Source organism: Oncorhynchus mykiss, chromosome 13 (genome assembly GCF_013265735.2).
Source record: "Oncorhynchus mykiss isolate Arlee chromosome 13, USDA_OmykA_1.1, whole genome shotgun sequence".
In the NCBI taxonomy this organism is placed as follows: domain Eukaryota; kingdom Metazoa; phylum Chordata; class Actinopteri; order Salmoniformes; family Salmonidae; genus Oncorhynchus; species Oncorhynchus mykiss.
In genome coordinates, this window is record NC_048577.1 from 70228124 (window position 1) to 70250871 (window position 22748).

General features: G+C 47.4%; 1 protein-coding gene across 1 annotated transcript in view; it reads right to left on the reverse strand.

The window, feature by feature from the left end:
- The window catches only part of LOC110485314 (casein kinase I), an 80473-nt gene that overhangs the window by 52606 nt on the left and 5119 nt on the right, over window positions 1–22748 (reverse strand). The window contains exon 2 of the mRNA XM_036942050.1: window positions 4384–4494. Within this exon, the coding sequence (XP_036797945.1) occupies window positions 4384–4494 (111 nt within the window). The remainder of the gene's footprint in view (window positions 1–4383; window positions 4495–22748) is intronic.

Below are 22748 nucleotides of genomic sequence, written 5' to 3' on the forward strand. Positions count from 1 at the left end.
TTATTTAAGTTAGGGGAGTGTTTTGGGGTAAGGAGGGGTGAGAGGACTGTATATAAGAGGGATGTGTTGAGATGAGTGAATGTAGTTAGATTAGCAGCAGTACATTAAAAGGTTGGTGTGTTCTGGTATGGACCCAGCACAGTGCAACACAATGCAGGGCAGCTACAAGTCTGATACAGGATAAGAGTCACCAGCTACAGGGCTATACACTACATGACCAAAAGTGTCAAACATCTCATTCCAAAATCACAGGCCTTAATATGGAGTTGGTCCCCCTCTTTTGCTGCTAGAACAGCCTCCAGTCTTCTGGGAAGGCTTTCCACTAGATGTTGGAACATTGCTGCTATAACAGCCTCCACTCTTCTGGGAAGGCTTTCCACTAGATGTTGGAACATTGCTGCAGGGGCTTGTTTCCATTCAGCCACAAGAGCATTAGTGAGGTCGGGCACTGATGTTGGGCGATTAGGCTTGGCTCGAAGTCGGCGTTTCAATTCATTCCAAAAGGTGTTTGATTGGGTTGAGGTCAGGGCTCTGTCAAGTTCTTCCACATCGATCTCGGCAAACCATTTCTGTATGGACCTGGCTTTGTGCCCGGAGGCATTGTCATACCGGAACAGGAAAGGGCTTTCCCCAGACGGTTGCCACAAAGTTGCAAGCACAGAATCATCTAGAATGTCATTGTATGCTGTATCGTTAAGATGTGCCTTCACTGGAACTAAGGGACCGAGTCCGAACGATGAAAAACAGCCCCCAGTCCAATGTCGGGTAGCTTTCTCCTGGCATCCTCCAAACCCAGATTCGTCCGCCGGACTGCCAGATGGTGCAGCGTGATTCATCACTCCAAGGAAAGCATTCACTGCCGCAGAGTCCAATGGTGGCGAGCTTCCAACCACTCCAGGCCGACGCTTAACACTGCACATGGTGATCTTAGGCTTGTGTGCGGCTGCTCGGCCATGGAAACCCATTTCATGAAGCTCCCCGACGAACAGTTATTGTGCTGATGTTGCTTCCAGAAGGCAGTTTGGAACTCGGTAGTGAGTGTTGCAACCGAGGACTGACGATTCTTAAGAGCTACGCGCTTCAGCACTCTGCGGTCCTGTTCTGTGAGCTTGTGTGGCCTACCACTTTGCGGCTGAGCCGTTGATGCTCCTAGACATTTCCACTTCACAATAACAGCACTAACAGTTGACCGGGGCAGCTCTAGCAGGGCAGAAATTTGACAAACTGACTTGTTGGAAAGGTGGCATCGTATGGCGGTGCCACGTTGAAAGTCACTGAGCTGTTCAGTACGGGCCATTGTGTGCTCGATTTTCTATACCTGTCAACATGTGTGCCTGAAATAGCCAAATCCACTCATTTGAAGGGGTGTCCACCTACTTTGAGTAGATCAGAGCTGGTAGGATGACCACTAGGCCAGTTACAGTGATCTAGATGAGAGCTGGTAGGATGACCACTAGGCCAGGTACAGTGATCTAGATGAGAGCTGGTAGGATGACCACTAGGCCAGTTACAGTGATCTAGATGAGAGCTGGTAGGATGACCACTAGGCCAGTTACAGTGATCTAGATCAGAGCTGGTAGGATGACCACTAGGCCAGTTAAAGTGATCTAGATGAGAGCTGGTAGGATGACCACTGGGCCAGGTACAGTGATCTAGATGAGAGCTGGTAGGATGACCACTAGGCCAGTTACAGTGATCTAGATGAGAGCTGGTAGGATGACCACTAGGCCAGTTACAGTGATCTAGATGAGAGCTGGTAGGATGACCACTAGGCCAGTTACAGTGATCTAGATGAGAGCTGGTAGGATGACCACTGGGCCAGGTACAGTGATCTAGATGAGAGCTGGTAGGATGACCACTAGGCCAGTTACAGTGATCTAGATGAGAGCTGGTAGGATGACCACTAGGCCAGTTACAGTGATGTAGATGAGAGCTGGTAGGATGACCACTAGGCCAGTTACATGAGTGATCTAGATAAGAGCTGGTAGGATGACCACTAGGCCAGTTACATGAGTGATCTAGATAAGAGCTGGTAGGATGACCACTAGGCCAGTTACAGTGATCTAGATGAGAGCTGGTAGGATGACCACTAGGCCAGTTACAGTGATCTAGATGAGAGCTGGTAGGATGACCACTAGGCCAGTTACAGTGATCTAGATGAGAGCTGGTAGGATGACCACTAGGCCAGTTACAGTGATCTAGATGAGAGCTGGTAGGATGACCACTAGGCCAGTTACAGTGATCTAGATGAGAGCTGGTAGGATGACCACTAGGCCAGTTACAGTGATCTAGATGAGAGCTGGTAGGATGACCACTAGGCCAGTTACAGTGATCTAGATGAGAGCTGGTAGGATGACCACTAGGCCAGTTACAGTGATCTAGATGAGAGCTGGTAGGATGACCACTAGGCCAGTTACAGTGATGTAGATGAGAGCTGGTAGGATGACCACTAGGCCAGTTACAGTGATGTAGATGAGAGCTGGTAGGATGACCACTAGGCCAGTTACATGAGTGATCTAGATAAGAGCTGGTAGGATGACCACTAGGCCAGTTACATGAGTGATCTAGATAAGAGCTGGTAGGATGACCACTAGGCCAGTTACATGAGTGATCTAGATAAGAGCTGGTAGGATGACCACTAGGCCAGTTACAGTGATCTAGATGAGAGCTGGTAGGATGACCACTAGGCCAGTTACAGTGATCTAGATGAGAGCTGGTAGGATGACCACTAGGCCAGTTACAGTGATCTAGATGAGAGCTGGTAGGATGACCACTAGGCCAGTTACAGTGATCTAGATGAGAGCTGGTAGGATGACCACTAGGCCAGTTACAGTGATCTAGATGAGAGCTGGTAGGATGACCACTAGGCCAGTTACAGTGATCTAGATGAGAGCTGGTAGGATGACCACTAGGCCAGTTACAGTGATCTAGATGAGAGCTGGTAGGATGACCACTAGGCCAGTTACAGTGATCTAGATAAGAGCTGGTAGGATGACCACTAGGACAGTTAGTGAGGCCAGTTACAGTGATCTAGATGAGTGCTGGTAGGATGACCACTAGGCCAGTTACAGTGATCTAGATGAGTGCTGGTAGGATGACCACTAGGCCAGTTACAGTGATCTTGATGAGAGCTGGTAGGATGACCACTAGGCCAGTTACAGTGATGTAGATGAGAGCTGGTAGGATGACCACTAGGACAGTTACAGTGATGTAGATGAGAGCTGGTAGGATGACCACTAGGCCAGTTACAGTGATCTAGATGAGAGCTGGTAGGATGACCACTAGGCCAGTTACAGTGATCTCGATGAGAGCTGGTAGGTGACCACCAGGCCGGTTACAGTGATATAGATAAGAGCTGGTAGGATGACCACTAGGACAGTTAGTGAGGCCAGTTACAGTGATCTAGATGAGTGCTGGTAGGATGACCACTAGGCCAGTTACAGTGATCTAGATGAGAGCTGGTAGGATGACCACTAGGCCAGTTACAGTGATCTAGATGAGAGCTGGTAGGATGACCACTAGGCCAGTTACAGTGATCTAGATGAGAGCTGGTAGGATGACCACTAGGCCAGTTACAGTGATCTAGATGAGTGCTGGTAGGATGACCACTAGGCCAGTTACAGTGATCTAGATGAGTGCTGGTAGGATGACCACTAGGCCAGTTACAGTGATCTTGATGAGAGCTGGTAGGATGACCACTAGGCCAGTTACAGTGATGTAGATAAGAGCTGGTAGGATGACCACTAGGACAGTTAGTGAGGCCAGTTACAGTGATCTAGATAAGAGCTGGTAGGATGACCACTAGGCCAGTTACATGAGTGATCTAGATAGGAGCTGGTAGGATGACCACTAGGCCAGTTACATGAGTGATCTAGATAAGAGCTGGTAGGATGACCACTAGGCCAGTTAGTGATCTAGATAAGAGCTGGTAGGATGACCACTAGGCCAGTTACAGTGATCTAGATGAGAGCTGGTAGGATGACCACTAGGCCAGTAACAGTGATCTTGATGAGAGCTGGTAGGATGACCACTAGGCCAGTTACAGTGATCTAGATGAGAGCTGGTAGGATGACCACTAGGCCAGTTACAGTGATCTAGATGAGAGCTGGTAGGATGACCACTAGGCCAGTTACAGTGATCTAGATGAGAGCTGGTAGGATGACCACTAGGCCAGTTACAGTGATCTAGATGAGAGCTGGTAGGATGACCACTAGGCCAGTTACAGTGATCTAGATGAGAGCTGGTAGGATGACCACTAGGCCAGTTACAGTGATCTAGATGAGAGCTGGTAGGATGACCACTAGGCCAGTTACAGTGATCTAGATGAGAGCTGGTAGGATGACCACTAGGCCAGTGGGACAGATAAATGGTGTAGCGTCGTACCTCCTCCCTGCATCATCTTGTAGATCTTGCTCTCGATGTGGAGCTGCGGGTGCTTGGTCTTCACACACTCTAGCTTGATGGCCACCTCCTCTCCTACCGAGATATCAGTACCTAGAGAGAAATACAAACAGATGACATATTAACACTCAGAATTGGTCAACTTCTTTATTGACTATCTTTAAGAAAGCTTGATGGCCACCTCCTCTCCTACGGAGATATCAGTACCTAGAGAGAAATACAAACAGATGACATGTTAACACTCAGAATTGGTCAACTTCTTCATTGACTATCTTAATAAAGAAAGCTTGCAGGATTCCTTAAGAAACTGGATTTGTTACCAAACAAGTATTGCACTACAACTCCACCACACATCACATGTTGTAGCCGAATTACACATATAGGATCATAGGCTCACTTAGCCAACTTGGATCTATCTGCTAGCTAACCAGGTAGAACAGATTGTGATGAACACACCCTTCTGTACATCTCCAGCTGTTTGAGCAGCATGCTATCCTGTCCATTTTGTTCAGGTGTTGAAATCAAGTGTCCTACCTGATTTATCAGAATGAGTTGACAATTCCTTGTATAAGTGTTTTTTTTATAAAACACAGACTTAACAGCCAGTATACCGGTCTTTATTTGACTAAAATGCTGCTGGCGATATGCGATACTGTAATGCACATGAGACTAATTGGGCATTCCTTTTCCACAATCAATGTTCATTGATACTCCTGTGGCAGTAGTGTCTGCTCTGCTCTCAATCTGAGGAGTTGAGACATAAACAGGGGATTGGCTTGAAATGTTAATTTAGTTTTTGTGAGTGACAGGGGGAGGGGCTTAGGGTGTGTATGTAAACTATAGAGAAAGAGGAGAAGCAAGACGTTTCACTCTCGCCAAAATCTGTCCAAAAATAAGCCCAATGCGTTTCTACGCGCTTATTTTGGAACTCAGCTTGTCGCCTGCCTTTCCGCCTTTGGGACAACGACTCCCATTGTTAGGGCGGAGACTTGAGCCTCTCGCCATTATATCGAGATCTCTGGTGGAAATGGGAAGGTTCACAGCCGAGAAGGAGCGAACGAGACCAAGAAGACATGATCCTCTCGCCATTATATCGAGATCTCTGGTGGAAATGGGAAGGTTCACAGCCGAGAAGGAGCGAACGAGACCAAGAAGACATGAGCCTCTCGCCATTATATCGAGATCTCTGGTGGAAATGGGAAGGTTCACAGCCGAGAAGGAGCGAACGAGACCAAGAAGACATGATCCTCTCGCCATTATATCGAGATCTCTGGTGGAAATGGGAAGGTTCACAGCAGAGAAGGAGCGAACGAGACCAAGAAGACATGAGCCTCTCGCCATTATATCGAGATCTCTGGTGGAAATGGGAAGGTTCACAGCCGAGAAGGAGCGAACGAGACCAAGAAGACATGAGCCTCTCGCCATTATATCGAGATCTCTGGTGGAAATGGGAAGGTTCACAGCCGAGAAGGAGCGAACGAGACCAAGAAGACATGAGAACAAGTGGACAAACACTCATAAAAACCAAAAATACAAAAAAAAAAAAAGATTTTGCGATACAAGTATGGTGAACATCACGCAAAAACAGTAATTTTAATTAATTTGATAAATCACCCAGCCCGACAGCATCATCACATTCTAATCCACTTCATTAGAAAACAAAATGCCTCAATCAGCTTTACTCATCAGTAAATGTATGAGTAGCCCAAGTCATCCCAGTGTCAATCAAACACGGCCCTACAGAAACACATCCTGTCTGATTAAACCATCTCAGTTCCTGCTGAAAACACATCCTGTCTGATTAAACCATCTCAGTTCCTGCTGAAAACACATCCTGTCCGTGATTAAACCATCTCAGTTCCTGCTGAAAACACATCCTGTCTGATTAAACCATCTCAGTTCCTGTTGAAAACACATCCTGTCCGTGATTAAACCATCTCAGTTCCTGCTGAAAACACATCCTGTCTGATTAAACCATCTCAGTTCCTGTTGAAAACACATTCTGTCTGATGAAACCATCTCAGTTCCTGCTGAAAACACATCCTGTCTGATTAAACCATCTCAGTTCCTGCTGAAAACACATCCTGTCTGATTAAACCATCTCAGTTCCTGTTGAAAACACATCCTGTCTGATGAAACCATCTCAGTTCCTGTTGAAAACACATCCTGTCCGTGATTAAACCATCTCAGTTCCTGCTGAAAACACATCCTGTCTGATTAAACCATCTCAGTTCCTGTTGAAAACACATCCTGTCTGATTAAACCATCTCAGTTCCTGCTGAACACACATCCTGTCTGATTAAACCATCTCAGTTCCTGCTGAAAACACATCCTGTCTGATTAAACCATCTCAGTTCCTGTTGAAAACACATCCTGTCTGATGAAACCATCTCAGTTCCTGTTGAAAACACATCCTGTCCGTGATTAAACCATCTCAGTTCCTGCTGAAAACACATCCTGTCTGATTAAACCATCTCAGTTCCTGCTGAACACACATCCTGTCTGATTAAACCATCTCAGTTCCTGCTGAAAACACATCCTGTCTGATTAAACCATCTCAGTTCCTGCTGAAAACACATCCTGTCTGATTAAACCATCTCAGTTCCTGCTGAAAACACATCCTGTCTGATTAAACCATCTCAGTTCCTGCTGAAAACACATCCTGTCTGATGAAACCATCTCAGTTCCTGCTGAAAACACATCCTGTCCGTGATTAAACCATCTCAGTTCCTGCTGAAAACACATCCTGTCTATGATTGGCTGTCTGAGTCATGAGCACCAACTCTACCACCTACTCTCTTTTACAGTCTCTCCATCCCTCCCGTTCACCGTCTCCCCCCCCACCCCCTTTCCCTAGTCTCTCTATAAACGCTGTCCCTCCTCCTCACCCCCGTCTTCTGGCATGGCTGTAGGAGAGTGGGATCCCCCAGTATTCATCGTCACCAACTTGTTACGACAGCATTCCCTAAATAACCAACGTTGCAATATAATAAACACTGCTTCTCAGCACTCATCCTTCCTACTGTTCATGGACAGATTGGTAACAACACCATCTGTCATCCTTCCTACTGTTCATGGACAGATTGGTGAACACCACCATCTCTCAAGCATCCAACAAAAATCTCTGTTGTCGACCCATTCATCAACAACATCCGTGGGTCTCGTTCAGTAAGCACCAAACTAAAGATAAAGGGTCAGAAATGGAGAGTTACTATCTAAGCAGCTATACAGTGGTGTGTCCTAATGAACATGACCCTGGTGTATCCCCCACCCCAAGATCAATATAAGGATGTGGGGAGGGAGGGGGTATTTCAATCCCACTGGAGGTCCCTTCCACCTCCCCATGGTCCAATCCCACTGGAGGCCCCTCCCCTGATCCAATCCCACTGGAGGTCCCTCCCCTGGTCCAATCCCATTGGAGGCTCCTCCCCTGGTCCAATCCCACTGGAGGTCCCTCCCCTGGTCCAATCCCACTGGAGGCCCCTCCCCTGATCCAATCCCACTGGAGGCCCCTCCCCTGGTCCAATCCCATTGGAGGCTCCTCCCCTGGTCCAATCCCACTGGAGGTCCCTCCCCTGGTCCAATCCCACTGGAGGCCCCTCCCCTGGTCCAATCCCACTGGAGGCCCCTCCCCTGGTCCAATCCCACTGGAGGCCCCTCCCCTGGTCCAATCCCACTGGAGGCCCCTCCCCTGGTCCAATCCCACTGGAGGCCCCTCCCCTGGTCCAATCCCACTGGAGGCCCCTCCCCTGGTCCAATCCCACTCGAGGTCTCTTCCTCAGCCCTGGTCCAATCCCACTGGAGGCCATGCACGAATACTGTGGTTGGCCAAGACTCACTTGTGTCAATAATTCAGATGATTTTCCTGATTCAATTATAAACAGAGGGCTTCACTTCTCCCATCATATTACTAGGGGACTGTTTCTTCATACTAAACAGAAGTTGAATGAATTGGAAAAGTGTGTCTTCTAATTGACTCAAATATTGATGTACAAGTGCATCAGCATTATAAGGAAATCAATCCTTTGTCATTTTCTGAACACAAGTGCAGAGAGAGGCCCAGCTCCAAAACAAGTTGTGTTATCTCAGGGACAGGTCAGTATTCTCCTGGTACGGCCTGTGTAATGTTATAGACAGATCAGGATCCTCCTGGTACGGCCTGTGTAATGTTATAGACAGATCAGGATCCTGGTACAGCCTGTGTAAATGGGACTAGTTCCTCTGGTAGGTGTGTAACAGACTCTATACATGTTATGTAACTAACCAAAACTTTCACTTCCCTCCCTTCACCTCACTAATGCATTTACCTATGGTTCATGGACAGATTGTGTGTGTCCTACAGGCAGATGTGTAGCGCGTGTGTGTGTGTCCTACAGGCAGATGTGTAGCGCGTGTGTGTGTGTCCTACAGGCAGATGTGTAGCGCGTGTGGTGTGTGTCCTACAGGCAGATGTGTAGCGCGTGTGTGTGTGTCCTACAGGCAGATGTGTAGCGCGCGTGTGTCCTACAGGCAGATGTGTAGCGCGTGTGGTGTGTGTCCTACAGGCAGATGTGTAGCGCGTGTGGTGTGTGTCCTACAGGCAGATGTGTAGCGCGTGTGGTGTGTGTCCTACAGGCAGATGTGTAGCGCGTGTGGTGTGTGTCCTACAGGCAGATGTGTAGCGCGTGTGGTGTGTAGCGTGTGTGGTGTGTGTCCTACAGGCAGATGTGTAGCGTGTGTGTGTGTCCTACAGACAGATGTGTAGCGTGTGTGTGTGTCCTACAGACAGATGTGTAGCGTGTGTGTCCTACAGACAGATGTGTAGCGTGTGTGTCCTACAGACCGATGTGTAGTGTGTCTAAATGGCTTTGTATAGAGCCAAAGTCACTGGCTCGCTGCCCATCATCGATTCCTGTGTGTGTGTGTGTGTAACCCTTAAATCACTCCTCATCCAGTAAATAAACATGATTGATTAGTAACCCTGCTAGTATAGACATGAAGGGTTAAATGGTCAATGTGGGTTAGTTAGCAACCCTGATAGTAAGGACATGAAGGGTTAATAGTCAATGTGGGTTAGTTAGCAACCCTGATAGTATAGCTGTCAATGTGGGTTAGTTAGTAACCCTGATAGTATAGCTGTCAATGTGGGTTAGTTAGTAACCCTGATAGTATAGCTGTCAATGTGGCTTAGTTAGTAACCCTGGTAGTATAGCTGTCAATGTGGGTTAGTTAGTAACCCTGGTAGTATAGCTGTCAATGTGGGTTAGTTAGTAACCCTGATAGTATAGCTGTCAATGTGGGTTAGTTAGTAACCCTGATAGTATAGCTGTCAATGTGGGTTAGTTAGTAACCCTGATAGTATAGCTGTCAATGTGGGTTAGTTAGTAACCCTGATAGTATAGCTGTCAATGTGGGTTAGTTAGTAACCCTGATAGTATAGGTTAGTTAGTAACCCTGAGAGTAAATCTGTCAATGTGGGTTAGTTAGTAACCCTGATAGTATAGCTGTCAATGTGGGTTAGTTAGTAACCCTGGTAGTATAGCTGTCAATGTGGGTTAGTTAGTAACCCTGATAGTATAGGTTAGTTAGTAACCCTGATAGTAAAGCTGTCAATGTGATCCCTCAGTCTTTTTGCACGCATTCAGTTAGGGGAAAATATTGAAGCAAAATGCAGTTAATTCTGTAGACCTCACCAACTGGAGGAACCAGTGATTCCTATTCCATGCAGACATATTTAGAATCGTTTGTATTGAAGGAACCAGTGATTCCTATTCCATGCAGACATATTTAGAATCGTTTGTTTTGAAGGAACCAGTGATTCCCATTCCATGCAGACATATTTAGAATTGTTTGTTTTGAAGGAACCAGTGATTCCTATTCCAGGCAGCCATATTTAGAATCGTTTGTTTTGGAGGAACCAGTGATTCCTATTCCAGGCAGCCATATTTAGAATCGTTTGTTTTGAAGGAACCAGTGATTCCTATTCCATGCAGACATATTTAGAATCGTTTGTATTGAAGGAACAAGTGATTCCTATTCCATGCAGACATATTTAGAATCGTTTGTTTTGGAGGAACCAGTGATTCCTATTCCAGGCAGCCATATTTAGAATCGTTTGTTTTGAAGGAACCAGTGATTCCTATTCCATGCAGACATATTTAGAATCGTTTGTATTGAAGGAACCAGTGATTCCTATTCCAGGCAGACATATTTAGAATCGTTTGTTTTGAAGGAACCAGTGATTCCTATTCCAGGCAGACATATTTAGAATCGTTTGTATTAAAGGAACCAGTGATTCCCATTCCAGGCAGCCATATTTAGAATCGTTTGCATTGAAAGAACCAGTGATTTCCATTCCATGCAGACATATTTAGAATCGTTTGTATTGAAGGAACCAGTGATTCCCATTCCAGGCAGACATATTTAGAATCGTTTGTATTGAAGGAACCAGTGATTCCCATTCCATGCAGACATATTTAGAATCGTTTGTATTGAAGGAACCAGTGATTCCTATTCCAGGCAGCCATATTTAGAATCGTTTGTATTGAAGGAACCAGTGATTCCTATTCCAGGCAGCCATATTTAGAATCGTTTGCATAGGAGGGGCCTGTATCGACTGATTGAAACGTGTACAACTCAACAATGACAAACTATTCCCACTACATAACATAGACCTACTAAAATGTACCCTACATTAACCACTACCCCCTTCATAACACACACATCAGTGGGGAGGGCTGCAGGGGTTTGTGGGTATCCATCATGCTGTCTCAATGCTCCATTGGACATACCACCAGCCCATTTCCATCTAAATGGAGCTTCTCTATTGTTCAGGGGAGGGACAGGACACAGAAAATCTTGTCACACTCTGCTGCCCTCAGGCTATGCTCACACTCACACACACGCTCTGAAGCTACGCACAAAACTATAAACACACACAGACAACACTGCCTTTAGCATCGCTATCAAAAAGGAAAGGACTCTCTCTCGGTTCACAGCACATTAGCATAATGGTTGTGACGGTGCAAGTCTAGACGTTCAGCTCTCCCCTCTTCACGTCAGACGAGGCCAGCGAGGTTCACGCTCTGGCTGCAGAGCAACAGGCCTCTCTCTCCCGCGCCTCAGAAACACGCCTGGACAACAAACTCAATGACCGCTGGGGCCGCTCTTTTCAGATCCAGAGCATTCAGTCTATGTAGTGTGAACATATGAACAGGCCAACTAGCAAGTTGAGGTTTGGGAAACACAGAAACGTGCAACAGCACAGAACACCAACCAAACAAACGTGTTGTTCTGCTTCAAGGCTCCAACTCACATCAACAAGAAAAGACTCTCTCTCTCTCTCTCTCTCTCTCTCTCTCTCTCTCTCTCTCTCTCTCTCTCTCTCTCTCTCTCTCTCTCTCTCTCTCTCTCTCTCTCTCTCTCTCTCTCTCTCTCTCTCTCTCTCTCTCTCTCTCTCTCTCTCTCTCTCTCTCTCTCTCTCTCTCTCTCTCTCTCTCTCTCTCTCTCTCTCTCTCTCTCTCTCTCTCTCTCTCTCTCTCTCTCTCTCTCTCTCTCTCTCTCTCTCTCTCTCTCTCTCTCTCTCTCTCTCTCTCTCTCTCTCTCTCTCTCTCTCTCTCTCTCTCTCTCTCTCTCTCTCTCTCTCTCTCTCTCTCTAAACACAACGCCTGAAAATAAACTACACAGATTTCACTCTGTCTACACAAACAGGCCTTCCCTGTGGCCAACCACGCTTGTGAAACACAGAAACATGCAACAACAGAACAAGAACACCTCTCCTTCAGCTCCAACTCATAAAGAAGAACGGCTAGGAGGTTAGACGCTCTCGCTCTATAAACACAAAACGGTCAGGGTGTGGGTTATCTTGGCTAGGGATTCTGTAGGCATGAAGTGAACATGAGACAACGTTTTAGGGGAGCCGGTCAGGGTGTGGGTTATCTTGGCTAGGGATTCTGTAGGCATGAAGTGAACGTGAGACACCGTTTTAGGGGAGCCGGTCAGGGTGTGGGTTATCTTGGCTAGGGATTCCGTAGGCATGAAGTGAACATGAGACAACGTTTTAGGGGAGCCGGTGTGGATTATCTTGGCTAGGGATTCTGTAGGCATGAAGTGAACGTGAGACTCCGTTTTAGGGGAGCCGGTGTGGGTTATCTTGGCTAGGGATTCTGTAGGCATGAAGTGAACATGAGACAACGTTTTAGGGGAGCCGGTCAGGGTGTGGGTTATCTTGGCTAGGGATTCTGTAGGCATGAAGTGAACGTGAGACAACGTTTTAGGGGAGCCGGTCAGGGTGTGGGTTATCTTGGCTAGGGATTCTGTAGGCATGAAGTGAACACGAGACAACGTTTTAGGGGAGCCGGTCAGGGTGTGGGTTATCTTAACAGGAATGTGATACGTCTTGACAGATTGAGCAGGGAACGCTCCACTCCTACTCCTGCCCATACTGCAGGGGTGTGTGTGTAGACATGCTCAGACATCCCTTAAGGAATCAAACTAGCAACTAGCTACAACCTGACCTATTGAAGCAATAAGGCCCGGGGAGATGTGGTATGTGGCCAAGATACCACGGCTAAGGGCTATTCTCAGGCTCGACACGGCTATATACACCCCCCCCCCCCCCCCCCCCCCCGAGGTGCTTTACTGCTATTATAAACTGGTTACCAACAGAATTAACAGTACAAATATAATGGGTTCCTGCTGTGGTGGTGGTGTAATATAATGGGTTCCTGCTGTGGTGGTGGTGGTGGTGTAATATAATGGGTTCCTGCTGTGGTGGTGGTGGTGGTGTGTAATATAATGGGTTCCTGCTGTGGTGGTGGTGGTGGTGTAATATAATGGGTTCCTGCTGTGGTGGTGGTGGTGGTGTAATATAATGGGTTCCTGCTGTGGGGGTGGTGGTGTAATATAATGGGTTCCTGCTGTGGTGGTGGTGTGTAATATAATGGGTTCCTGCCGTGGTGGTGGTGGTGTAATATAATGGGTTCCTGCTGTGGGGGTGGTGGTGTAATATAATGGGTTCCTGCTGTGGTGGTGGTGTAATATAATGGGTTCCTGCTGTGGTGGTGGTGTAATATAATGGGTTCCTGCTGTGGTGGTGGTGTAATATAATGGGTTCCTGCTGTGGTGGTGGTGTAATATAATGGGTTCCTGCTGTGGTGGGGGTGGTGGTGTAATATAATGGGTTCCTGCTGTGGGGGTGGTGGTGTAATATAATGGGTTCCTGCTGTGGTGGTGGTGTAATATAATGGGTTCCTGCTGTGGTGGTGGTGGTGGTGTAATATAATGGGTTCCTGCTGTGGTGGTGGTGGTGGTGTAATATAATGGGTTCCTGCTGTGGTGGTGGTGTAATATAATGGGTTCCTGCTGTGGTGGTGGTGGTGGTGTAATATAATGGGTTCCTGCTGTGGTGGAGGTGGTGGTGTAATATAATGGGTTCCTGCTGTGGGGGTGTGTAATATAATGGGTTCCTGCTGTGGTGGTGTAATATAATGGGTTCCTGCTGTGGTGGTGGTGTGTAATATAATGGGTTCCTGCTGTGGTGGTGGTGTAATATAATGGGTTCCTGCTGTGATGGTGGTGTGTAATATAATGGGTTCCTGCTGTGGTGGTGGTGGTGTAATATAATGGGTTCCTGCTGTGGTGGTGGTGTAATATAATGGGTTCCTGCTGTGGTGGTGGTGTGTAATATAATGGGTTCCTGCTGTGGTGGTGGTGTGTAATATAATGGGTTCCTGCTGTGGTGGTGGTGTGTAATATAATGGGTTCCTGCTGTGGTGGTGGTGTGTAATATAATGGGTTCCTGCTGTGGTGGTGGTGTGTAATATAATGGGTTCCTGCTGTGGTGGTGGTGTGTAATATAATGGGTTCCTGCTGTGGTGGTGGTGGTGTAATATAATGGGTTCCTGCTGTGGTGGTGGTGGTGGTGTGTAATATAATGGGTTCCTGCTGTGGTGGTGGTGGTGGTGTAATATAATGGGTTCCTGCTGTGGTGGTGGTGGTGGTGTAATATAATGGGTTCCTGCTGTGGGGGTGGTGGTGTAATATAATGGGTTCCTGCTGTGGTGGTGGTGTGTAATATAATGGGTTCCTGCCGTGGTGGTGGTGGTGTAATATAATGGGTTCCTGCTGTGGGGGTGGTGGTGTAATATAATGGGTTCCTGCTGTGGTGGTGGTGTAATATAATGGGTTCCTGCTGTGGTGGTGGTGTAATATAATGGGTTCCTGCTGTGGTGGTGGTGTAATATAATGGGTTCCTGCTGTGGTGGTGGTGTAATATAATGGGTTCCTGCTGTGGTGGGGGTGGTGGTGTAATATAATGGGTTCCTGCTGTGGGGGTGGTGGTGTAATATAATGGGTTCCTGCTGTGGTGGTGGTGTAATATAATGGGTTCCTGCTGTGGTGGTGGTGGTGGTGTAATATAATGGGTTCCTGCTGTGGTGGTGGTGGTGGTGTAATATAATGGGTTCCTGCTGTGGTGGTGGTGTAATATAATGGGTTCCTGCTGTGGTGGTGGTGGTGGTGTAATATAATGGGTTCCTGCTGTGGTGGAGGTGGTGGTGTAATATAATGGGTTCCTGCTGTGGGGGTGTGTAATATAATGGGTTCCTGCTGTGGTGGTGTAATATAATGGGTTCCTGCTGTGGTGGTGGTGTGTAATATAATGGGTTCCTGCTGTGGTGGTGGTGTAATATAATGGGTTCCTGCTGTGATGGTGGTGTGTAATATAATGGGTTCCTGCTGTGGTGGTGGTGGTGTAATATAATGGGTTCCTGCTGTGGTGGTGGTGTAATATAATGGGTTCCTGCTGTGGTGGTGGTGTGTAATATAATGGGTTCCTGCTGTGGTGGTGGTGTGTAATATAATGGGTTCCTGCTGTGGTGGTGGTGTGTAATATAATGGGTTCCTGCTGTGGTGGTGGTGTGTAATATAATGGGTTCCTGCTGTGGTGGTGGTGTGTAATATAATGGGTTCCTGCTGTGGTGGTGGTGTGTAATATAATGGGTTCCTGCTGTGGTGGTGGTGTAATATAATGGGTTCCTGCTGTGGTGGTGGTGTGTAATATAATGGGTTCCTGCTGTGGTGGTGGTGTAATATAATGGGTTCCTGCTGTGATGGTGGTGTGTAATATAATGGGTTCCTGCTGTGGTGGTGGTGGTGTAATATAATGGGTTCCTGCTGTGGTGGTGGTGGTGTAATGTAATGGGTTCCTGCTGTGGGGGTGGTGGTGTAATGTAATGGGTTCCTGCTGTGGGGGTGGTGGTGTAATATAATGGGTTCCTGCTGTGGTGGTGGTGGTGGTGTAATATAATGGGTTCCTGCTGTGGGGGTGGTGGTGTAATATAATGGGTTCCTGCTGTGGTGGTGGTGTAATATAATGGGTTCCTGCTGTGGTGGTGGTGTAATATAATGGGTTCCTGCTGTGGTGGTGGTGTAATATAATGGGTTCCTGCTGTGGTGGTGGTGTAATATAATGGGTTCCTGCTGTGGTGGGGGTGGTGGTGTAATATAATGGGTTCCTGCTGTGGGGGTGGTGGTGTAATATAATGGGTTCCTGCTGTGGTGGTGGTGTAATATAATGGGTTCCTGCTGTGGTGGTGGTGTAATATAATGGGTTCCTGCTGTGGTGGTGGTGGTGGAGTAATATAATGGGTTCCTGCTGTGGTGGTGGTGGTGGTGTAATATAATGGGTTCCTGCTGTGGTGGTGGTGTAATATAATGGGTTCCTGCTGTGGTGGTGGTGGTGGTGTAATATAATGGGTTCCTGCTGTGGTGGAGGTGGTGGTGTAATATAATGGGTTCCTGCTGTGGGGGTGGTGGTGTAATATAATGGGTTCCTGCTGTGGTGGTGGTGGTGGTGTAATATAATGGGTTCCTGCTGTGGGGGTGGTGGTGTAATATAATGGGTTCCTGCTGTGGTGGTGGTGTAATATAATGGGTTCCTGCTGTGGTGGTGGTGTAATATAATGGGTTCCTGCTGTGGTGGTGGTGTAATATAATGGGTTCCTGCTGTGGTGGTGGTGTAATATAATGGGTTCCTGCTGTGGTGGGGGTGGTGGTGTAATATAATGGGTTCCTGCTGTGGGGGTGGTGGTGTAATATAATGGGTTCCTGCTGTGGTGGTGGTGTAATATAATGGGTTCCTGCTGTGGTGGTGGTGGTGGTGTAATATAATGGGTTCCTGCTGTGGTGGTGGTGGTGGTGTAATATAATGGGTTCCTGCTGTGGTGGTGGTGTAATATAATGGGTTCCTGCTGTGGTGGTGGTGGTGGTGTAATATAATGGGTTCCTGCTGTGGTGGAGGTGGTGGTGTAATATAATGGGTTCCTGCTGTGGGGGTGTGTAATATAATGGGTTCCTGCTGTGGTGGTGTAATATAATGGGTTCCTGCTGTGGTGGTGGTGTGTAATATAATGGGTTCCTGCTGTGGTGGTGGTGTAATATAATGGGTTCCTGCTGTGATGGTGGTGTGTAATATAATGGGTTCCTGCTGTGGTGGTGGTGGTGTAATATAATGGGTTCCTGCTGTGGTGGTGGTGTAATATAATGGGTTCCTGCTGTGGTGGTGGTGTGTAATATAATGGGTTCCTGCTGTGGTGGTGGTGTGTAATATAATGGGTTCCTGCTGTGGTGGTGGTGTGTAATATAATGGGTTCCTGCTGTGGTGGTGGTGTGTAATATAATGGGTTCCTGCTGTGGTGGTGGTGTGTAATATAATGGGTTCCTGCTGTGGTGGTGGTGTGTAATATAATGGGTTCCTGCTGTGGTGGTGGTGTAATATAATGGGTTCCTGCTGTGGTGGTGGTGTGTAATATAATGGGTTCCTGCTGTGGTGGTGGTGTAATATAATGGGTTCCTGCTGTGATGGTGGTGTGTAATATAATGGGTTCCTGCTGTGGTGGTGGTGGTGTAATATAATGGGTTCCTGCTGTGGTGGTGGTGGTGTAATGTAATGGGTTCCTGCTGTGGGGGTGGTGGTGTAATATAATGGGTTCCTGCTGTGGTGGTGGTGGTGGTGTAATATAATGGGTTCCTGCTGTGGTGGTGGTGGTGGTGTAATATAATGGGTTCCTGCTGTGGTGGTGGTGTGTAATATAATGGGTTCCTGCTGTGGTGGTGGTGGTGTAATATAATGGGTTCCTGCTTGTGGGGGTGGTGGTGTAATATAATGGAGAGGAGGGAAGAGGAGAGCTGGAAAGACAGGACAGAGAGGGGAGAGAAGGACAGAGGAGGAGATGGAGTGTGTTGAGGGTAACTGAAGCTGCTATGACAGTTTGACATTTGTTTCACTGTGTGAAATGGACAGGAGTGTTACACCAATTGACTGGTTAACAAAACCCCTCTTATTTCTCAACACTGAGCTGCTTATTTCAAGAAGGGTAGAAAGTAGAGCTTTATTCAGCCAGCCAGATCAACAGTCTCTCTACTCCTCTCTTCCTTTCCTCTCTCTTCATAGCCTGGAGGCAGCTGGCCCTTATTTATCCCCCAACCCCCCCTAGTCTCTTCCCTGTCCCTGCTTATCTCTCCCTGTTCTGGGACTCAGTAGGGGTGAGGGCTGGGGGGCTGTTGGCTGGATAGACTATCTGCAATCATGTCATCCATGCGTAGAGGAACACAGAGATCCACAGGGCTGGGTGGTAATCAGAGCCCATAGCATGTCATGTTATGCTATCAGAGTGAGGAGAGGGAGGGGGAACTCCCAACTTCAGTCTAGTAAAAACATCACGTGTCCAAACATTGAACACACTAAAACTGCATCGATGTTTTGTAAATGTTGGCCACTTCTCAAAGTAAAAAAAAAAACTACTTAACTAGGTAATTGTCAAAGATTAGCATGATAGATTGTAACTTTGCTAAACTTCTTCAATTGGATAATATGAATACAATGAGAGAGAAGTCCATATTCAGATGCAGCTGAAACATGTACAACATGAAGACAAGTAAAACCTTAAGTTTACAAGAACGTTGTCCTCCCTCTAACGGCACGTGACAACAACAGAAAGAGGATGAAACACGTTCCTGTCTGGTCAGGAGAACAGACCTATAGGGGGAGAGGTCTCAACCACCTGGTGGTGATTATAGACCTCTGGTCTGGTCAGGAGGAGATAAACCACCTGGTGGTGATTATAGACCTCTGATCTGGAGGAGATATACCACCTGGTGATTATAGACCTCTGGTCTGGTCAGGAGGAGATAAACCACCTGGTGGTGATTATAGACCTCTGGTCTGGTCAGGAGAACAGACCTATAAGGGGGAGAGGTCTCAACCACCTGGTGGTGATTATAGACCTCTGGTCTGGAGGAGATAAACCACCTGGTGGTGATTATAGACCTCTGGTCTGGTCAGGAGGAGATATACCACCTGGTGGTGATTATAGACCTCTGGTCTGGTCAGGAGGAGATAAACCACCTGGTGGTGATTATAGACCTCTGGTCAGGAGGAGATATACCACCTGGTGGTGATTATAGACCTCTGGTCTGGTCAGGAGGAGATATACCACCTGGTGGTGATTATAGACCTCTGGTCTGGTCAGGAGGAGATAAACCACCTGGTGGTGATTATAGACCTCTGGTCTGGTCAGGAGAACAGAGACTGTGAGCTCATCTCTTTCTTGGCAGGTTTTACAGAGCAGGGCCATGTTGTTCCACTGCACAGAACTTGGAGGTCCAAGCCCCAGAGCATAACACTGGCATGTACAGTACACCTGCTGAAACACACCATAGCTATGTACCAACACAGATCCCAGACCTGGTGTAAAACCTCAGAGACCAGAACTCGAGTGCAAAACACCCATCAACCTCAATGCTTGCACACAAACACATTCCCAACTCTCAAAAGTAGGGGCACAACAGGTCAGCTTCCCCGGGTGTGAAGAGCTCGGACAACTTTATACAAGTCCTTTAAGTAGATGAACACACCGTGTGAGTTTGTGTAACACAGTTTAGTCACCGATTTACAGACTAGGAGTTGGAGCGATGCCAGGTAATGTTGCAACAGCGTTTTAAAGATCGCTTAACAACACATTATGTTAGTAGTGGAGGGACTGGGGGGAGAGAGAGATGGATGACTGTTAGAATTTCTGTCAGGAGTTTGTAAACACTGGTGTTCCAGCTGAGTTCTCTGCTCTCTATTGGTTGGTTGGTCTTCCAGCTGAGTTCTCTGCTCTCTATTGGTTGGTTGGTCTTCCAGCTGAGTTAACTGCTCTCTATTGGTTGGTTGGTGTTCCAGCTGAGTTCTCTGCTCTCTATTGGTTGGTTGGTGTTCCAGCTGAGTTCTCTGCTCTCTATTGGTTAGTTGGTGTTCCAGCTGAGTTCTCTGCTCTCTATTGGTTGGTTGGTGTTCCAGCTGTTCTCTGCTCTCTGTTGGTTGGTTGGTGTTCCAGCTGAGTTCTCTGCTCTCTATTGGTTGGTTGGTGTTCCAGCTGAGTTCTCTGCTCTCTATTGGTTGGTTGGTGTTCCAGCTGAGTTCTCTGCTCTCTATTGGTTGGTTGGTGTTCCAGCTGAGTTCTCTGCTCTCTATTGGTTGGTTGGTGTCCCAGCCGAGTTCTCTGCTCTCTATTGGTTGGTTGGTGTCCCAGCTGAGTTAACTGCTCTCTATTGGTTGGTTGGTGTCCCAGCTGAGTTCTCTGCTCTCTATTGGTTGGTTGGTGTTCCAGCTGAGTTCTCTGCTCTCTGTTGGTTGGTTGGTGTCCCAGCTGAGTTCTCTGCTCTCTATTGGTTGGTTGGTGTCCCAGCTGAGTTGATTGGTTGCCACTAGCCAAAGCCAAACACATGCAGATAGACAGCCAACACTAGGGCTGGGACAACATCCTGACACAGACAAATATTACATCAGCCATTTTCAAGTAAACCTGTCACAAAACCAACAACTCCTAGTCTTATTCATGACCCATAACACGTATTCTTGTTTCTCAGGAGAAAGGTATAGGTTTACATAACCTATATTTAACTAGGCAAGTCAGTTAAGAACAAATTCTTATTTTACAATGACGGCCTACCCCGGCCAAACCCGGACGACACTGGGTCAATTGTGCGCCGCCCTATGGGACTCCCAATCACAGCCGGATGTGATGCAGCCTGGATTTGAACCAGGTACTGCAGTGATGCCTCTTGTACTGAGATGCAGTGTCTTAGACCACTGCGCCACTCTGGAAGCTATACCAAAAGGCCAGCCAGCCCAAACCAAATAACACAAACTGCTTGTCAATAAGCAGCCTAGTTGGCTCTAATTCACTGGCTGGTTTTAGCCAGCCCTCATCTAATCCAGTTACAACCTGGTTCAGTGATACAGCCTCCACCTAGTGTAAGCCAATGGGATCCTCACGGAGAACATACGTTCTAGCTTGTCTTACTACACTTCCTGGACAGGACTCAAAATAATATCAAATGCATTTTTTTTTTGGGGGGGGGGGGGTTGACTAGTATAGAAGATTTCTGCACAGTTGCAATGTTGGGTGCACCCTATTCCCTATATAGTGCACTACTTTGAACAGGGCCCTATGGCACCCTATTCCCTATATAGTGCACTACTTTGAACAGGGCCCTATGGCACCCTATTCCCTATATAGTGCACTACTTTGAACAGGGCCCTATGGCACCCTATTCCCTATATAGTGCACTACTTTTGACCAGGGCCATTAAAAATAGTGCACTAAATAGGAAATAGGGTGCCAGGGCCCATAGAACTCTGGTCAAAAGTAGTGCACTAAATAGGGAATAGGGTGCCAGGGCCCATAGAACTCTGGTCAAAAGTAGTGCACTAAATAGGGAATAGGGTGCCAGGGCCCATAGAACTCTGGTCAAAAGTAGTGCACTAAATAGGGAATAGGGTGCCAGGGCCCATAGAACTCTGGTCAAAAGTAGTGCACTAAATAGGGAATAGGGTGCCAGGGCCCATAGAACTCTGGTCAAAAGTAGTGCACTAAATAGGGAATAGGGTGCCAGGGCCCATAGAACTCTGGTCAAAAGTAGTGCACTAAATAGGGAATAGGGTGCCAGGGCCCATAGAACTCTGGTCAAAAGTAGTGCACTAAATAGGGAATAGGGTGCCAGGGCCCATAGAACTCTGGTCAAAAGTAGTGCACTAAATAGGGAATAGGGTGCCAGGGCCCATAGAACTCTGGTCAAAAGTAGTGCACTAAATAGGGAATAGGGTGCCAGGGCCCATAGAACTCTGGTCAAAAGTAGTGCACTAAATAGGGAATAGGGTGCCAGGGCCCATAGAACTCTGGTCAAAAGTAGTGCACTAAATAGGGAATAGGGTGTCCTTTGGGATGCACATTAGGAAAGTGTCACCCTGTTGAACTACATCCCAGTTCTCCAATCACAGGCCAAACACTGACCTCATCCTCACGTCTCGTTGCCTATGACAACACACACACACCAGGTCTTTACAGGACCAGGAACACAGAACAGAACACAGCACGCTACCGAGACCCTTAAGAGATTCCAGCTGTGCTCAAAACCATGATTACCTCAACACACACACACACACACACACACACACACAGGGGATAGAACATGATTACACCATTGTATGAAGTGAACCAGAGTGAGCGGCCTTCCATCCATCTTCTATCTACACATGAAAGCAAACAGCTACAGGGGTTTGTAGGAGAGAAAACAAGCATGGAACAGGATACTTATTAGCTTAGTGCCAAATGGCACCCTTTCCTCTAAATAGTGCACTGCTTATGACCATACAGGGGGCCATTTGGGACTCAGCCAACGGCGATGGATCAGGTAGTTGTGTCTGAACAGGGCATTAAGAGCAGCTGGCTGTAACAATAACTCTCTGGCTCCAAGGACATCTCTGTTCTGCCCTTCTCTGTGTCTGCAAAGGGCACCCTATTCCCTATGTAGGCCCTGGTCAATAGTAGTGCACTACATAGGGAATAGGGGGCCCGTTTGGTACGCACCCTGCGACATCATTACATCACATACATCTCACAACAGGGGCTTTGGTGGAGTGGTCTGTTACAACGTGCAAGACACAAAGAGACGCACACACAGTTCACACGCACACACACACACACACACAGTTCTCACAGGGAAAAGGAATGTTGTGTGTGAATGAGGTAAGGGACAGGTCTTCCATTCTGACCCCAACTAAAGGGTCAACTAGTTAAGGAAGAGTAAACTATTTGATTTATTTCTATCAGAATTGAGAGCGTCAGAGCTCGGGTGAAGGATGAGAGCGTCAGAGCTCGGGTGAAGGCTGAGAACGTCAGAGCTCGGGTGAAGGATGAGAGCGTCAGAGCTCGGGTGAAGGCTGAGAACGTCAGAGCTCGGGTGAAGGATGAGAACGTCAGAGCTCGGGTGAAGGATGAGAACGTCAGAGCTCGGGTGAAGGATGAGAACGTCAGAGCTCG